This window comes from Cornus florida, unplaced genomic scaffold (assembly GCF_030987335.1).
Source record: "Cornus florida cultivar Cherokee Brave unplaced genomic scaffold, ASM3098733v1 CherokeeBrave_3.0.0_Hap2_Chr01, whole genome shotgun sequence".
Taxonomy (NCBI): domain Eukaryota; kingdom Viridiplantae; phylum Streptophyta; class Magnoliopsida; order Cornales; family Cornaceae; genus Cornus; species Cornus florida.
In genome coordinates this window covers 76,461,232-76,478,463 of record NW_026775571.1, presented here as the reverse complement: position 1 = coordinate 76,478,463, position 17,232 = coordinate 76,461,232, and the positions used below count along the sequence as shown (strand labels likewise).

General features: G+C 35.0%; 2 protein-coding genes across 5 annotated transcripts; one reads left to right on the top strand and one right to left on the bottom strand.

The window, feature by feature from the left end:
* The first annotated feature begins 2,924 nt into the window (after positions 1 to 2,924).
* LOC132301730 (uncharacterized) lies at positions 2,925 to 9,296 on the top strand. 4 transcript variants are annotated; one of them, XR_009480647.1, is made up of 5 exons: positions 2,925 to 3,270; positions 3,814 to 4,271; positions 6,280 to 6,392; positions 6,592 to 6,771; positions 8,125 to 9,296. XR_009480647.1 is itself a non-coding variant. In XM_059798964.1 (5 exons), the coding sequence occupies exons 2-5, from the start codon at positions 4,238 to 4,240 to the stop codon at positions 8,733 to 8,735; spliced, it is 345 nt and encodes a 114-aa protein (XP_059654947.1). In that variant the 5' UTR covers positions 2,925 to 3,320; positions 3,814 to 4,237; the 3' UTR covers positions 8,736 to 9,296. The 4 variants fall into 4 exon arrangements, 3 of the variants coding, with proteins under 3 accessions (XP_059654947.1, XP_059654942.1, XP_059654951.1); XM_059798964.1 differs by having other exon boundaries at positions 2,925 to 3,320; positions 8,718 to 9,296; XM_059798959.1 differs by having other exon boundaries at positions 2,925 to 3,320.
* Positions 9,297 to 10,199: 903 nt separating this feature from the next.
* On the bottom strand, positions 10,200 to 10,796 carry LOC132275162 (NDR1/HIN1-like protein 10). Its single transcript, XM_059776578.1, has one exon. The coding sequence runs from the start codon at positions 10,794 to 10,796 to the stop codon at positions 10,200 to 10,202; it is 597 nt and encodes a 198-aa protein (XP_059632561.1).
* Positions 10,797 to 17,232: the final 6,436 nt, after the last annotated feature.

Here is a 17,232-nt window from a genome sequence, read left to right as displayed (position 1 = left end):
TCGTAGGACTGTAAGATTACACAAGAGAGGCGCTTATTCTTGATCTAGATTAATCTCATTTCCAGCATTTATGTTTCTTGTCTGTATATCTTGGTACGTCCGATGTAGTTAAATTTGTTTATAAAAATGAAACCAATGGAACTGTGTTGTTCTCTCATGTATTCTTACTAACATGTAGTGACTATCTTTTCTGACAGGGCCTTCTAGTCATTGTTATTGGTGTAGGATTCAGCACGTTTGACAAAACTTCTATAAGGATTATTGTTTCCCCCCCAAATTCCCTTTGACATTCATAATTATGCAACATAGTTATGCTTTGTGTTATAATGAAATTTGTGACTTGCGATTTCATTTCTTTACCAAAGATTTTTTCAGGGATAAGAGAAAATTCCCTAGCTTTCAACTATATATATATACTTCATAAGTACTCCATGATACTCAATTAATAGAAATTTGCTAATTAAGAAGATGTTTTCATGCAATAATAGAAGCAAACAGACATTTTATTTTTTATTAGCAAAATTGAAGAATGACATGTGTATGTCGGAGAACGTGGTTTTGGTAGTGATGTTTCTTCCTGTAGGCATGGTGAAAAAGTTAGTCGTGATGTTAGGTGGAGTTTTGGTACCCCAGAGGGGACCAGACGCAATAAAATCCTCTTGGATTGAATGCTAATTATGGAACTTTATTGAGGAATTAGTTAACAGCAACTTTAAATTAAGGCTAAGCAAATCCCTCTTTTCATTTTATCTGTTTTAATCTCCAAATGTTGGTGAAGAGAATGGAGAACTAGAGGAGACAATATTTTTAAGTTGCTTCACACAAATAATTGAAGACAATTAATAACTGTTCTAGAAAGTTAAAAAGCCCCAATTCTGTTCCTAACTTTCTCTTTTAATTTTCACACTAAAACCACTCTTCTCTCTTTGCAATTTATCTATCTGTGTTTGGTTTTATGTTTCATTTCACCGAATGGTTTGGTTTTTTATCTGTGTTGAGACTGTAGAAATGAAAATTGACGAAACATTATTAGTATGATGTGTAGGTGGATGAGTGGTGAAAATTTAAAGTAGAGTGCTTTGTTAATAATTGTAGTATGATGTGTTTGGAGATGGCTGATAATTGTTCATTTAATTTACTAAATTTATTTTGCAAAATGCAGGACAAAATGGTGGCCCAATCATTAGATCCATCTGTTTATGTGGATACTAGTAGTTCAGTCCCGGTGGATGAGCAGATTTTGGATAACTGTCTTGGAATAGGAAATGGTACATATTTTCGTGGCTTCAGTTATGGAAAGAAGGCTTCAGCATCCTCAAGTCGTAAGAGGAAGACAAATGCAGAATGGGAGGCAAAGTTGGAGGCTGAAAGGAGGAAGTCTAATAGAGCGGAACAAAAATATGATGAATTGTTGGAGTCCGTAAATGAATTGAAGGTAACTGTGAAAGGTATCTTGGAGAATCAAAGAGTGTCTTCTCCTCAATTCATGTTCACACCATTCGGCGGATATCGTCCTGCACTTGGCATCTCACAGCAGCAGCAGCTCATAGTAGCAACAGCAGCCTCCTTATGGACCTTTTGGCAACCTATTAAATAATCTGCAACCACTGATGTTTGGCCCGTTTGGTCCGTACACATCACCAACAAATGATGAATGATGAATGATTCCAACTATGTTATTGATATTTACATATTATGCTATTAGGTACTGATATGACCATAATTGATATCACTTTGTTTTTAATTAATGGTTATTAAATTTAACTTTTTTGTATTAATTTTTACTTTACATTTACCTTCTTTATAGTTTTAATGAATGAGCTATGGATATATAAGATATAGTAGGCAAACAAAAAGAAATTTAGACTACTGAAATACTAGCCCGGCATACCACCATTAAATAATAATAATAATAATAATAATAATAATAAAATTAGGGACACAAAGAATTGTGTCCCAAATACTTAATTGGGACAGACAATCATCCGATAGAAGTCCCAAATACTTAATTGGGACAGAGGCGAATCTTCTGTCCCAAATAAGTATTTGGGACAAATTTTATTCTGTCCCAATTAGTTCGTCTCTAAAATCATTTTGGGACACAATTAATTGAGACAGTGACATTAACCGTTCCTAAAAGGTAATAGGGACAATTTTAGTACTTTTAGGGGCGATTTTTTTTGTCCCTAATAACTAAAATTCTTGTAGTGATTTTAGATGACAAAACACACCAAAACTCGATGTTAGGCAACAACTTCATTCTTCATGCCCTATTCACATTTTTGCTTATTTTCTCAAAAATATATTCTTTTACACAAATATTCACCAGACCATTCGATCCAGAATGTTGTAGGAAAAATTAGGGTGCGACAGGTTGCACACTATTATTGCTTGCTATGATTAAAAGTAACAATATAAGATTATTTAGGGGGGAAAAAAAAAAGAAGTATTATCCTTAAAACCAATTCTATTCCTGTAAAAATACGAATAGGATATAACATAGAAACTTAGTCACACAATTCGCGTCTGAGGGTCATGCTTCCAAGCTCTGCATGCGGATCGGCGAATTGGGAGCGAAATCGTGCAAAATTCGCGAATTCGTTTTTCTGAATTCGCGAACTCGTTTTTTGAATTCGCGAATTCAATTCTTGAAACCGCACTACAAGAAAAATAATTTTTTATCACGCATTTCTTACCACGGTTATTTTAAAATCATGGTAGAAAGGATCCGTAGTAAAAAAATATAGTTATTAGTACGGTTTTTTATTAACCGTGGTATAAAGAATCTTTTACACGATTTTAATGAAATACACTGATGGTAAGAAAGTGAATTTAGTTTCACGCTAGGTAAGGGTCTTATTCCCGCTAGTTTTTTAAAATATATATATATTTTATATACAAAAATATATATAGTCGCACACATACAGACCACACACGCATACAATTAGGGCAAATCATTTCAGCCTCCCAAATCGCCTCCGTCTCGATTCTCGTTCTCATCATTTCAGCCTCCCAAATCGCCTCCATCTGTATTCTCGTTCTCAACTCTGAACTTGCCCTCTCTCTGTCTCTGCAACTGCAAACTACAAAATCTACAAGAATCAGAACCCATATTGGCATATCATTTCAGATTGTTCAAAAAATCAGAACCCATATCCTTCAGTTTCCAAATCCCGCTGTTCCAGTTCGATTGGGTTCGCCGTTCGCAGGCTTCAGCCTCTGGCCCTCTGTCTCTCAACTCTCAAGCCCTCTCTCTGCAACTGCTAACTTGTATATATGGTTTTTTTTTTTTTTTTTTTTTTCTAAATCAATTAATCAAGGTCTGTAATTCTTATAGTTTTTATGCAATTTCAGTTTCTTTGAAATACTAAAGTATATTATATCTATTTATAAATTAGTTCATTTTTCTTTCGGCAATCTTTTATCTAATCTGTGAGTATAAGCACAAATTTATGTCGAAAGACCTTTTTTTTTCCCCTTCAAATTTGTTTAGAAATAAATATATTGAAAATATTTTTTTTTCCTCTTAATTTTTGATGGCTTGTCTGACCTGGAAAAAGAAATGTTGACTTTAGCATAAACATAAGCTAGGAGAAGGTATATATATATATATATATATATATATATATATATCTCGTTCTCAATTTGAAACTAACCTAGCTTCACTCATACATATATTACCTCTCAAATACCCAAAAGAAAGGAAAAAGGAATGAATAGACAAACTTAATTTCTCAACATGTTTTTTGCCATCTCAAAATCAAATCTACTTATTTATTTGTGATATATTGAGCTAGTTTAATTTCATGACAGGTACCAATATTTTTGATGCACACATCAGTGTTCATCTCAGGACTTGGATTTTCCACCTACTTTTCATGGAGGCTGTCCATAGTAGCTTTCCCAACTTTACTTCAATTAATCATTCCTGGGATGATATATGGCAAATACCTTCTGTATCTGTCCGAGAAGTCCTTCAGCGAATACGGCAAAGCAAACACCATAATAGAGCAGGCTCTTCGCTCCATCAAAACTGTGTATTCATTCACTGCTGAAAAGAATATCATTGAGAGGTATTCGACAATATTGGATCGAACAACAAAGCTGGGAATCAAGCAAGGAATTGCAAAAGGACTTGCTGTGGGGAGTACAGGGCTTGCTTTTGCAATATGGGCTTTCCTTGCTTGGTATGGAAGCCGGTTGATTATGTACCACGGAGAGAGTGGAGGAAGAGTTTATGCAGCCGGACTTTCCTTCGTATTGGGTGGACTGTATGTGATTTCTTCTCATCAATTTTTACCTTAATTTCATAATTTTCTTTTATGGTACTTTGATCATTACTGATTTCTTATAAATTCAAATTAAAGTTGGAAATATTATAGCAAAATTATCCAAATGAATGAATATAACTAGAAGTATCAAATGACTATTCAAAACATTGTGTTCTAATATATATAACCAATGACTAGGACAAGTCCCAATAGTTGCTACCTTCAAGTTTTTTTCCTAATTAGCTCACCATATATATATATATATATATATTTGGTGGCTTGGAAATTCTCTTACTAGTAATTAAGCAACTGTGGTCTTTCATTTTGGTGATTCTTACACCGTTGGATTGAAAAAGGACTTGAAATTGAAATTGGTGGAATTGGATGAAAATTTAGTTCAATTTTGTGAGTTGCTTTACTCCAATTCTGTTAATTCCAAGACTCCAATTTTGTGCAGCCGAAAATAACGAGTCTTTAAAACGGTCCACCATGTCACTAGTCAACACATGGTGAAGTCGTCATTTCTAGTCCAGCTAATAGTTCATGTACCATAAAAGGCTACCCCTCATGTTAATGATCAAAACACATTCTCTACAATTTCTATAATCATTGTAGTTGGATTCCATAAGCTTTTTAGCTACCTTCAATCTATAAAAGGCTAGTTGTTTTATATGTTTGTTGGGCAACAAAGCAATTTAGTAATAAAGCAAATATATATATAAAGGGTGATTTACACAGAGGATTTTTGCTTTGGTCTTGGTTGTTTACAGAAGACAAGGGATGGCCCCTTTTCATACTAGCATATATAAAGAGAAGAGAATCTTAAGATCGTGCATATATGAAGCTAGATTTTACTAAAAATAACAAGTGTCTACTTTTCACCCTCACTTAAAATATAAGACTTATAAATGTTCATAATTAATCTTCAATACTATTATACTCCCCTTTAAAAAAATTGATTATGCTTCACTGTTTTTGCTGTATTTTTATATCCTAAGATTGCAAGAACTACTATAATTCCTCTTGTTCTTGCAAATTTCTTTGCCATGAAGTTAAGCTTCAATAAAAATAAAAATAAAACTTAAGCTTTTATAACTCAGATACCTGTTGAATATAAAAAGATAAAATTCATCATTCCTCTCATAATCAAATGCAAATTTCTCATGCAATAACATAAGAGGGAAAACTTTATTTGTAACTTCTTCTTTTTTTTCCTGATTCTTCTCAATAAGTATACATTTGTCACTATCAAAAAAAAAAAAAAATTTATGCAGCAACTGTCTAACACTTAGAGGAACTATAAAAAAGGAAAATATCAAATAAACAATTTTTTAGCTCATTTTGTTTTCCTTCATCTCTTTTGCACATCACCATGCTTAACTTTTCAAGAGACTTCTACTTAGCTGTTATTTGTCATGTGAGCTGTCTTTCAATTCCTTTTTCATATGATTAGTATTTTGTAATTCTTGTTGAACATTCACGTAGGAAGAAAATAACTAATGTGACTCATTTTCCTGAAAAATATATGCTTAATTCTTTTCATTTTTATTTTTTTAACAAGCAATCCTTTGTGAATGATGAGGATTCTTCATCTTGTGCATCTAAAATTACAAATTTTGGACTCATGCCCCTACTTTTTTGTAATTTTATCATGGCGAATCCAAGTTTCCTCATAATTTCTTTGATACCCTTTTCTGCCTTTTTCCTTGATACACCTTTGATAAATTTTGATTTCCTCCTTGACTTTTAAGGTCTTAACCTAAATGAGCCTCTTCCTCTTTCTTATTTTAGTCTCATTCAAATTCAATTTATAGTCACGTAACTGCATGTCCAGATGGTGCAGACCAAACTATTACATCAATTGAAACTACTCACAGTTTGATTGTGGAGCATTGGATTGATTAAAAATAAATAAAAATCCTTTGAACACTAAGAGTGAAATATTGAGTTGATTTCAGCAACATTGCTGTCATCTTCCTGATCATGAAATTTGCTGAATTTAATGCAGATCACTGGGAATGGCACTACCTGATGTCAAGTACTTTACAAAAGCTTCAGTTGCTGCCTTGCGAATATTTGATAGGATTGACCGGATTCCTGAAATCAATGGTGAAGACTAAGGTAGGTTCAAGTGTGTGTTGATCATTTAACCTGTGAAATCGATGGTGAAGACTAAGGTAGGTTCAAGTGTGTGTTGATCATTTAACCTGCCTAGTAATTTTGTTTCAATAAGAATGATGAAGTTAAAGCAATATTGTTTCTTCAATTTACTGGTGATCCTATTCAGAATATAAAGTACTGATGTGATCAAATGTAACAGGTGGGTGAAAGAGGGGCTCTTTTATCAGTTGGACAAAAGCAGCGGATTGCCATTGCTAGAGCTATCATTAAGAACCCTGTGGTTCTACTACTTGATGAAGCAACAAGTGCACTTGACTCTGAATCAGAAACCATTGTCCAAAATGCTCTGGATCAAGCCTCCATGGGAAGAGCCACACTGGTATGTATTCTACTCTCCTTGAACAAATGTGTTGAAACACGATTTAAGTGTGTTGAAAATCCCTATAGCGCCTTATTGCATGGGCGCTACAGCTGAGGATCCGAACTCCTCAACATGACATAAAACCCTTTGGTTTTTTTATTATAGAAAAGAAAGAAGTAGAGAAAATCTAGTTGTGTTCTGCCTGAGAGGTCCTATGCCAATTTGGTGAGAACTGAAAATCTGAAAGAGTGTATTGAGTGAAGAAAATATATTCAGTATTGTCATTCTTGTGAGTTGATCTATTAATGGTTTGAGCTGTTCCTGCACCCATTCAGTATTGTCACCTCATAAAAGGGAAAAAGAATTCATGTAGAACAAATAATATACAATCACTGGGGAAGGTTCTCGAGTAGCATCAAGTTAAAAATCAGTGTAATTCAGTATCCCAAAAAAGAACAGGAATGGAATACTTGAGTTAATGTACAAATAACTACCAGAAGCTTCTCTTGAAAATCATGAGTCGTGCAAGACAACATTTTTTATCCTACTCAGTTCAGCAATGAACATGCAACAGAAACTAATGAATGGACCCCTATATAGAACTAACAGCATCACAAGCAACAACAGAAACCTTTTCCCACAGCCGGGGCATATATACTCCTGAACTGTGTTCTTGGATTATTTGTCAAAGCAGATTACAAGGTATATCTATTATACTGTATTATATATGTTCTTTGGAATGGAGTCTTTCAACTCTGTTTTTCATATTATAATTTCAAAATAACAGTCAACCAGATGAAAATTTTAACTATTTTTTGGTTTAAATTAAAATTTCATTTCAAAAAAATTAACAAAGAGTTCTCAAGTTTCTCTAAAAGTTCGTAAGTTAGTACTTGTAGGGCGACCTCGTACTGAGGTTTTAATGGTCTTAGACCCCTTGCCTAGTAGAGGACTCGATGTTTTCCTTGTCAATCATGGATGAGGAATAGAGATGTATTACAACCCCATTTTTTGTAGTTCATTGCAATGTGAAAATTGTTGTCTTGTAATTGCTTCATTTGTTTATTTTGTGTTTGACTGATATACTTAATTTGGGTTGTGTCAACTGGCAAGGCATCATGTTGACAAGCCCCTTGTTAGGAGATGTGCTACCAATTCTTGTTTCAATAATACAAGAGATAGGAAGTGAGGATTTTGATTTTGTTTGTGTTTAAAGAAAGGGTAGTAAATCTGGGGTGTGGGGAGGGGGGAATGTATTGTACATATTAAGCGATTTCTTTCTTCATTCCTCATATAATTTTGGCAACTTTACAATTTGGTTACTTTACAACTTACTTTACATTCTCTTACTTCAAATATTACTTTTTATAGGTCAAAGCTATGATTGCGGGATTGCTGTTCCCATTACTTTTTTTGTTGCCATTATATTTTTTGTATGGCTCATGATCAAGAAGTTGCATATATGGAAGAGAGAGACTAAAACAAAGCAAGAAGATATGAAGAATTTTTGTTTTATTTTGGTTAAGTAAAGATATAAGCTTGTGGATCATGTACTTCTTTGAAATTTGTATATATTTTTGTATAAAATCATGATTTGGAATTGGTTATATATATATATATATATATATGATTTTATTGGCCAGTTGCAAGTTATTTTGGTTATGATGCTATTTTTTATTTATAGGGTTTGCTTTTTGGGTCCTTGCAAGGCTAGTATTAGGGCAAAAAAAAAAAGGCCTCATAGGGCGTCAATAGGGTTTTTATTTATAACACTTTTTACCATGGTTTTGCACTGTGGTAGAAAGTCTTCTTTTTATTACGGTGCAAACCGTGGTAGAAGGCCTTCTGCTTACTACCACGGCAGTTTTTACTACGGTTCAAAATCGTGGTAGAAAACGTTTTCCACCTTGGTAAAAAGCTGTTTTTCTTGTAGTGGCATAATCATATTTGTTCTTCCCTTGCAGCTCTTGCCCCTTTACTAGACCGATTTGGGCTTTCTTGCCATGCAAATGCAGATTTCAGGTCGCTCATCTTCCTTGGGAGAACTTCATCAGCTGAGCATCGCACCATTGGAGAGGTCGAAATATGCAGAATTCAACTAACAAACTAATACTCACCAGATTGAGGTTTGAGTATTATGATTTGTAGATCATTGAAGAGTACATACCTTCCTCTTCACTGTTATCACTGTTATCAAGCGGATCTGGAAAAGGCTGCTTTCCATGCGAGTGACTTTGTCTTCACAAGGAGACTCATCCATCGGAGCAGGATTGAGCGTTGGAGGCTTTTCCTCTCTTTTAGAATGTTTAGTAACTTTGCCTAGGGTTAATTTTCTAGACCATAATACTGTAAATTGTCTTTTGTCTCTTGGACGAATTGTGGATTGGGGTGGGCTTTTGGTATGGCCATCTAGGTTTTGGGTTGGGCTTTAGTCATAGCCCTTTGTTTTTGTTCATATTTTGACTGGCCTTTTCCATATGAAGTATATTTACCACTTCATAAAATTTATTTAATCAAAGCAATGATAACTAAAAATTTAATTATTTTTGAATTATTTTAGAATAAAAATAACAAAGTGAAATAGTTACATAAAAATAAATATATAGACGCGAGGTTTTGCTCTTGGGCTTTTATCCCAAAAGGTCTCATACCAATTAGAGTGATATACTTACATATAAGCATTTCATCTTTTCCTTTTCCAGACAATGTGGAATTGTGCACTCGTTGTATTGACTCTGTGAGCGGGTGTACCTTGGGCGGGTGCGAAACACTCTCAAGCTACCACACTAGTGAGTTACAGGTGCATAATCCCACATCGCCTGAGTAAGGAAAAGGTGAAGTATATATATGTAGGTGTGTCACTCCAATTGGTACGAGGCCTTTTGAGATAAAAGTCCAAAAACAAAACCGTGCTTATATCATGAATTCAATTTTTATCAATTCATAAGAATCCGATTGAATTGTGTTTGAAGTGGAATTGTTTTTTCACTCTAGTAACCTCATCAATTGGCAATAATAATAATAATAATAATAATAAAAGTAAGTCATGTGTCACTATAATTTATTGAAGTTGACTACCTAGTCAAATATATCTTATCTAAATACAATGACTAGGGAAAACGAAGACCAACAATTAAATATATAAAAACAAATAAAGAATCACAAAAAAAATAAAAAAAAACACACTAAATTGACTACACTTGCAAAAGCAAATAAAATAAAATGAACTATTCATACGATCTAGATTTGTCATGATACTAAATACTCCCTATAACATAATACTAATCTCCAAAATCATCACTGTCAAAAAAGAAAAAGAAAAGCATAACCCGCTTAAAGAAATTAACCGAAGTATCAATCCGTGAAACAAGAGAGAGAAGATTTTTATTTGTACACAAGAAAGACGTAACACAGATTAAAATAGAAAGTGAGAAAGAATCACAAAACTAAAAAAGAGAGCACTTAAAAGCCTGAAAAGTAGCAGATATTGTGCCAGAAAGCGATGGAACCTTGAAGTCACACTTAACCACGGATTTACTGGTGTTAGGGTACATCCCACTCGTCTTTTCCGTACTCCGAAGATGGAGCTTCACAGCAATATGGTATATTCCAGAACTTTTATCGGAATTATATTGAGCAAGCTCCGAACTTCCAAGCATTACGATGTTCTGCCCTTTAAATACCGGACTCAACGTGTAGTTCTTCTTGTGACCCAGAGAAAATGGTGTCATAGTCACGGCATCAAACATCTTATCCTCGTAGTAAGCCCTAGCTTCGATGCGCTTTAAGTCTTCGCTGATGTGCTTGTTAGGGTTGCTGATGGTTATATTGAGTGCGAGGTTGTAGTAGAGGGTGTTGGTGGTGGTGTTGAGGTTGAAATCGGCGAGCGTAGCATCAGTAACGTGGATCTTGATATCTTTGCCTTTGATAATGACAAAGAAGACTATGGCGGCCGTGATGGTGGTGAAGATTATAGTACCGATCCATTTCCCGATGAGGATACCGCAATCACGAGCGCACTCACGATCGGATGATCTGGACATAATAAAGAGAGAGACGGTGGGTTAGTGATATAGTGATAAATAGGTTTTTCTCTTATATAACGCGGTTGCTCTGGAGGGTTAGGCTTGATTTAGAACATGGGAGTCGGGACATAGATTTACATGGGAGTCGGTAATGTCCCAAGTCAATGATAATAATACCAGTCTCCCTTTCTTACTTAAACGACATATATTTTAGAGGGATGCTAGCGACGTAGCGAACAGTCTTTTCGTTTATTAAGTCGCACTCATTTTGTTTGACTCTGACGACTTAGACGTGGAGAGAAAGTTGGGGGAGAGAGAAGAAGAACCGACAAAGAAACAGCAAAAAAATAAATAAATAAAATTAAAATGAGTGCGGCTCAACAAAAGAAAAATAAAAAGCAACAGAAGTCACAATCGCCTTAGACGACGCTAACATCCCTCTCTACATTTTTATATAATACAGTAAGTGTGGACTCGAAGACTTCTATTTGGGGCACATTGTCGGGGAAGACAAAAGTGACCAAAAAGCATTAAAATACTGTTTAAAATAGATAGATACGCTCCTATATTTACTTTTGTGATCTCAGTACTGTGTTATCTCAATCAATCACGGAGCGGATAATTTTAAGACTCAAATTTATATCCATCTACAAGAAGAATTTTTCATTTGCTCAAAACTGCCTGCTATCTTACATTACGGTTCTTACCTACGTGTTAAATCAAGAGACCGAAAAAGAAAACAATTGCTCATTTTCACAGTGAGCTGGAAACTTTTTTTTCTTAAGGTAATGGAGGTTCAGGATGCCATTTTTAACTAAAACTGTAAATTTTAATTCAAATATCCATATCCACAAACAGGTACAAGAAGGCAGCAGTTACATTTTTTTTTAAACCTCAGCAATTACATTGTAGATACAAGAATTTTGACGTGAAGAATAAAGACGAGGCTCATTGGACAAAACTTCAGTAGACCCCCTTATTTTTTGGGCAAACTACAATGACCTCCCCTGAGATTTGGACTAATTGCAACTAATCCTGAGGTTTGCCATTTTGTTGCAATGTAATCCCCTGAGATTTTCAATATTTTGCAATGACCTCCCTTCTGTACAATAAATAATATTTTTTATCAAAAAATTTGTTTGAAGTGACTAAAATGCCCATCAACAACGTAAAAAGACGCTATTACCCTTGTAATATAAACAAATGAAAATAAAATTCATATTAAATGGACCAAACTACCCTTAAACCGACTCACCATTGTCTCTCTCTAGCCCACCTTCACCACTTTCGTATTATCCTCAAACCCAGAAACAGATCTGTTATTGTTCATAAACCTCTTTCTGTCTGTCTCTCTCACACACACATATGGGGATGGAAACTACTCTTGCTCCCAACTCTGAAGATGGATTGTTCCCGAGAAATAAAGAAAATGGTGCCGTTAGCTCTGCCAAAGAGCTCGACACCGGAGTTCTGTTTGTTCTTAAATCCCAAGGTCAGATAGATATATAGATTCATGATTCTCTCTGTCTATATATATTTCTATAATTTAATTTTTAATTTTATTTTATTCACTGTTACTTTCTGGGTTTTTTTATAATTTGAAGTTGTTGCAAACGCGGGAGGCGGCGGCCTTGGAGACCGAGTCCGGATGGGAGAAGGCGGTGTGGTATGCGATGGCGACTAGTAGCGGGAATAAAACAACGGTGAGGACTGTGAATCCGTTGCAATTCCGGTGACGAGACTATGAATCAGCCGCGATTCCGGCGAATTGGGTTTAATCGTGGTTTGATTGTATTATTCATAGGTTCGATTAAGATCAGATGGAAAAAGTGGTGGGGATGGCGGTGACATGGGTCTCAAATTGGGTGGTAGCGGTGATGGTGGTTGGTGGTAAAAACGGGTCGGCGTGTTGGAGGTGGCGATGGTAGGTGGTGGTTGGAGGGCAGTCCGTCACCGCCGCTGAGCTTCCGAACCAGTCACGGCAGCCATCACCGTGCCCAGATCCTTGCTCATCGTGAATTTTTCACCACCGCCCGCCATCAATTACAGTCGAAACATCTGAGCCGACTCAGCCGAGCCCATCTTCATCTTCGCCGGTTCGTCACCGTCGCTGCACCACCCGCCAGATTCGCCAGCCATATCACACTTCTCTCCACAGCCGAGCTTCTCCCAATCCTCAAGCTCACAGCCAAGCTTCTTCCAATCCGCAAGCTCACGGCCGCAGTTCACCGCCGATTCCGTCTATCCCATTCACCGCACAATCATCAGCGTCGACGAGAATTTGAGTAGCGGAAACACTCTGAGATAAGGGGATAGAGAGTGGGCAAAATGGTGATTTGTCATTTCTAAATATTTTAATTTTTTAATAATATAATAATAAGGGTAGATAAGTAAATTTACTGCAAAATCTGACATTGGGGGGTCTTTGCAACAAAATGGCAAACCGCAGGTCTACTTGTATATAGTTCAAACCTCAGGGGAGGTCATTGTAGTTTGCCTTATTTTGTAACATCCCATGATGCAAAGAGAATACTTTTTTTTTTTTTCTTTTTTTTTTAATGTAAATAAGTGAATTGTAAATTGTAGATACATATTGGGGAGAAAAAAAAAAAAAAAAAAAAAAAAAACAGTAGATACACATTGAAAGTAGGGGTGTTAGGCAGGCCCAACCCGACATCAAACCGACTTGGGCCGGCAGGTAATGATCTAACTTTGGATTCTGTCAATTAGAAATGACAATCGGGAGAGTTTGGATGAATTTTGGGCTAGTCATAAATAGGGAAGTCAATAATAAGTCAAAACCCATTATCCGTCTATTTATAATGGGTTATAAACAAGTTAGATATTAAATAGGTAAGTAAACCCACACCCAATCCGGTGACCCAAATATTTTTAGACATAAATTATCTAAGTTATTTTGATTGTTATTTACCAAAAAAAAAAAAAAAAAAAAATTGTTCTTACATTAATTATATATATATATATATATTTCATTATTTTTATATTATATCCTTCCTAAAATTTTTATTTCCTTTCATTATCACTCCAGCCAATATAAAGGCCCCAAAATTTGTATTTCATTATATTATAACTTTCAAAAAAAATTATTATTTATATTATAACCTTCTTAAAAATATTATTTCCTTCTTATTATTAAACTCCCCAATAGAAAGGCTCTAATTTTTTTTTTCTTTATATTATAACCTCCTTAAAATTTTTATTTGTACTGATTATTAGACCCTTAACCAATAGAAATTTAATAGGGGTCAAAAGATTTATATATTTATCTTACCTCTTTTTATTCTCTCTCAGCTCCTCATTCATGTTTATTTTTTCTCCAGAATTTGTAAAACTTTCCATATTCTTATTTTAACTTCTTTTTTTCTTTTTCTTTTTTTTTCCTGAGATACCCTATAATAAATGTTGTTTGACAAGCTTGGTGGCGTGGAATTGTTTGCGTCACATTGTTAAGGCTTGATGCGAAAGCGGAGCTGAAGAGTAGGCTAATCAATTTTGAATACTATGATCGAAGGTATTTTGATGAACCAACTCGCTGGAGTTTGTATTTCCAATCCAATCCGAAACTTCTACTGAAGACCCTTGCCGAGTTGCCAAAGATTAAAATTTCTACCACCACTCTTCTCTTCCATTAGTACTTTAAAAAAAAAAAACTCCACCCCATCCCCCCCCCCCCCCCCCCCACCCCACCAAAAAAAAAAAAATTCTGGGTTGGTCCCTGAATTTAACCAAAATTAGTGCGAGAGTTGTTTATTTACAATTTCACCTGCTTGCTCCCCAATGTCCCCCCATGTAACTGAATGGATAATAAGATTATTTAATTTTTTCTTTTAAATAATAGTAATCAATTTAATCGTTAGCACTTGTAGATACTAAAATTTTAGTAGGCTTTAGTTTTGACAAATAGACCCATTAAGTTATTTAATTGGCCCAAGCTTGGTTTACTTAAATTATTTAATTAAAATATTTGGAAACAATTTATTCCTAATAAAATATATTTGGAATAATTATTTTTAAGGATAATTATCATAATATAACCGGCCCGGCCCAGTTATGATTTTTTTTCCTTATCAAGAGAGAATACGTGTCATCATCCAATTAATCTAAGAATCCAATAAACAGAGCCCTGGAGGAAGAAGGAAGGGGAACACAAATTCAGAGTCCAGAAATCCAGAGACTCAGAAATTCAAAAGGTCTAGAAATACAAAGTCAGAAATCCAGAGGGTTTAGAAATTCAGACACAAAGTCAGAAATCCAGAGGGTTCAGAAATTCAAAAGCAAATTCAGAATTCAGAATCCACAAATTCAGAAATTCAGATGGTCTAGAAATTCAGAGACTCAGAAATCCAGAAAATTCATCAATTCAGAAGGCTCAAAAATTCAGAAACTCAGAAATCTAGAGGGTCTAGAAATTCAAAGACATCAAATTCAAAACTCCAGAGAGAAATCTCATCCCCAACATCCAAATCCAAAAGCAAGAACACCAAGCACATCCAAAGTCGTGCCGTTCTTCACCAAATTCAACAAATCCTCTCTGAAGACGAAGAACAACAAGCACATCAAATCGTGTCGTTCTTCATCTAAATTCTACGGTGATTCAAGATCAAACTCGTGCAGCCCTTAGATCCAACCAATCAAAAAATAGATCGAATCAGAGGACCTTATTCTTTGGAATATTATTAAAGAGGATTGTACTCCAAGTTTTATAAATTAATAAAATATTACTTTTGTCCCTATTTTGTTCTTATTTGCAGATTACAAAATTTGTGTGTACAGCACTAACTCATTAATTATAACATTGCTTGCTTCACTAATAGTATATTTTTAGGGAAATTATAGTTGCACCGAAAAGATTAGTCAATTTCTCATGTTGAATATATGTTGTTGTTTACGTGGATATAATTTTTGGGTTTCTCTTTCTTCTTTTTCATCTTCACCCAATAGACCTCTCTTTTCCATTTTTTTTTTCTTTCTTTCTTTCCTTCTCTCTTTTGTTTTTCTTTCCCCTTTCTCATCTTCACCAATCCTCTCTTCCATCAGGCATCGCAGCCTGGCCTCTTCCAAGGTGATTTATTAATTTTGCGATGGCCGGAGCACGCCAGGTCGACGCGGACGAGAAGCATGAAAAAACTATGAACACTGAATTTCGAGCTAGAAGTGATCGACGGTAATCGGCAGAGTTGTAATCGAGTATGCTTGAACTAACCGGTGAGGAGCTGGGATATGCAAGAGTGAAGCTAGAAATTTTAATTTGGGGGGAGTTGAGTTATATATTGTCACAATATAATTTGAAAAATTAGAAAAAAATAACCTAATAGAGAAGAGAAGCAGGAAATTACCGGTAATAAAATAATAATAAAAAAGTAATGGATAAACATTGTTCAGGAATTATATTTTATTCAATAATTGTTTTAATTTTTTTTAAAAAAAATTTCAATTTTCAAAAAAATAATAATTTAATTAATTTGATTCCACTTTGAGTGTTGTTATTACATTGATAAATGACTAAGAAAAAAAATGTAACATATTAACTAAAGAAATTTTAACTTGAAATAAACACATTAATTTTAACTAGTAACTTATACAAGTAGTAATCCGAAGGGGTTGACCTAGTGGTAAAATTACTTGGACTTGGGTGCTTACAAGTACCGAGGTCTGGGGTTTGATTCTCAGGAGTTTACGATAATTTAGGGCCATGCCTCCACTGTCATATTCAGCAACTTATACCCTGGGTGGGTTATCAAAAAAAAAAAAAAAAAAAAAAAAAAAAAAAAAACTAACTTATACAAGTAATAAGTATAGAATTTTAATTGTTATCTATTAAGTGATAAATTAAAAATATTATCATATATAAACCCTAATGCTACGTTTGGTATGGATGAATGAAATGGAATGGAATGTTCATTCCAACCATTCCTTTTTTTGGTATGCAACTTAAAGTGGGAATGGCCATTCTACTGGAATAAAAATCCGTTTCTGAGAATGAAAATCCATTTCACAACTAAACCTATAGAATGGCCATTCCATTCCCAAATAATTTATTTTAAAAAATCGACTTCCCAAAACACTCTCATATTCTAAGTCCAAAAACCACTATTACCTTCCACCACAATCATCTCCTCCTTTCACCACCACCACCACTACCATTGCCTTCCACCACCATTGACTTACACCATCGCCGACCACTTTTCACCACCACCACCGCCATCGCCTTTCACCACTGCCACCACCTTTCATCACCACCACTGTTACTATCTTTCACTACCACCACCATCACCTTTCACCACCACCACCACTACAGCCACCGCCTTTCACCACCGCAACTGCCAGTGTTTGCTGCAACCACCACCGCCGCCTTTCACCATCGCTGACTTTCACTATCGATATCGCCACCACCTTCCACCACCACCACCACCATTGACATTGTCTTTCACCA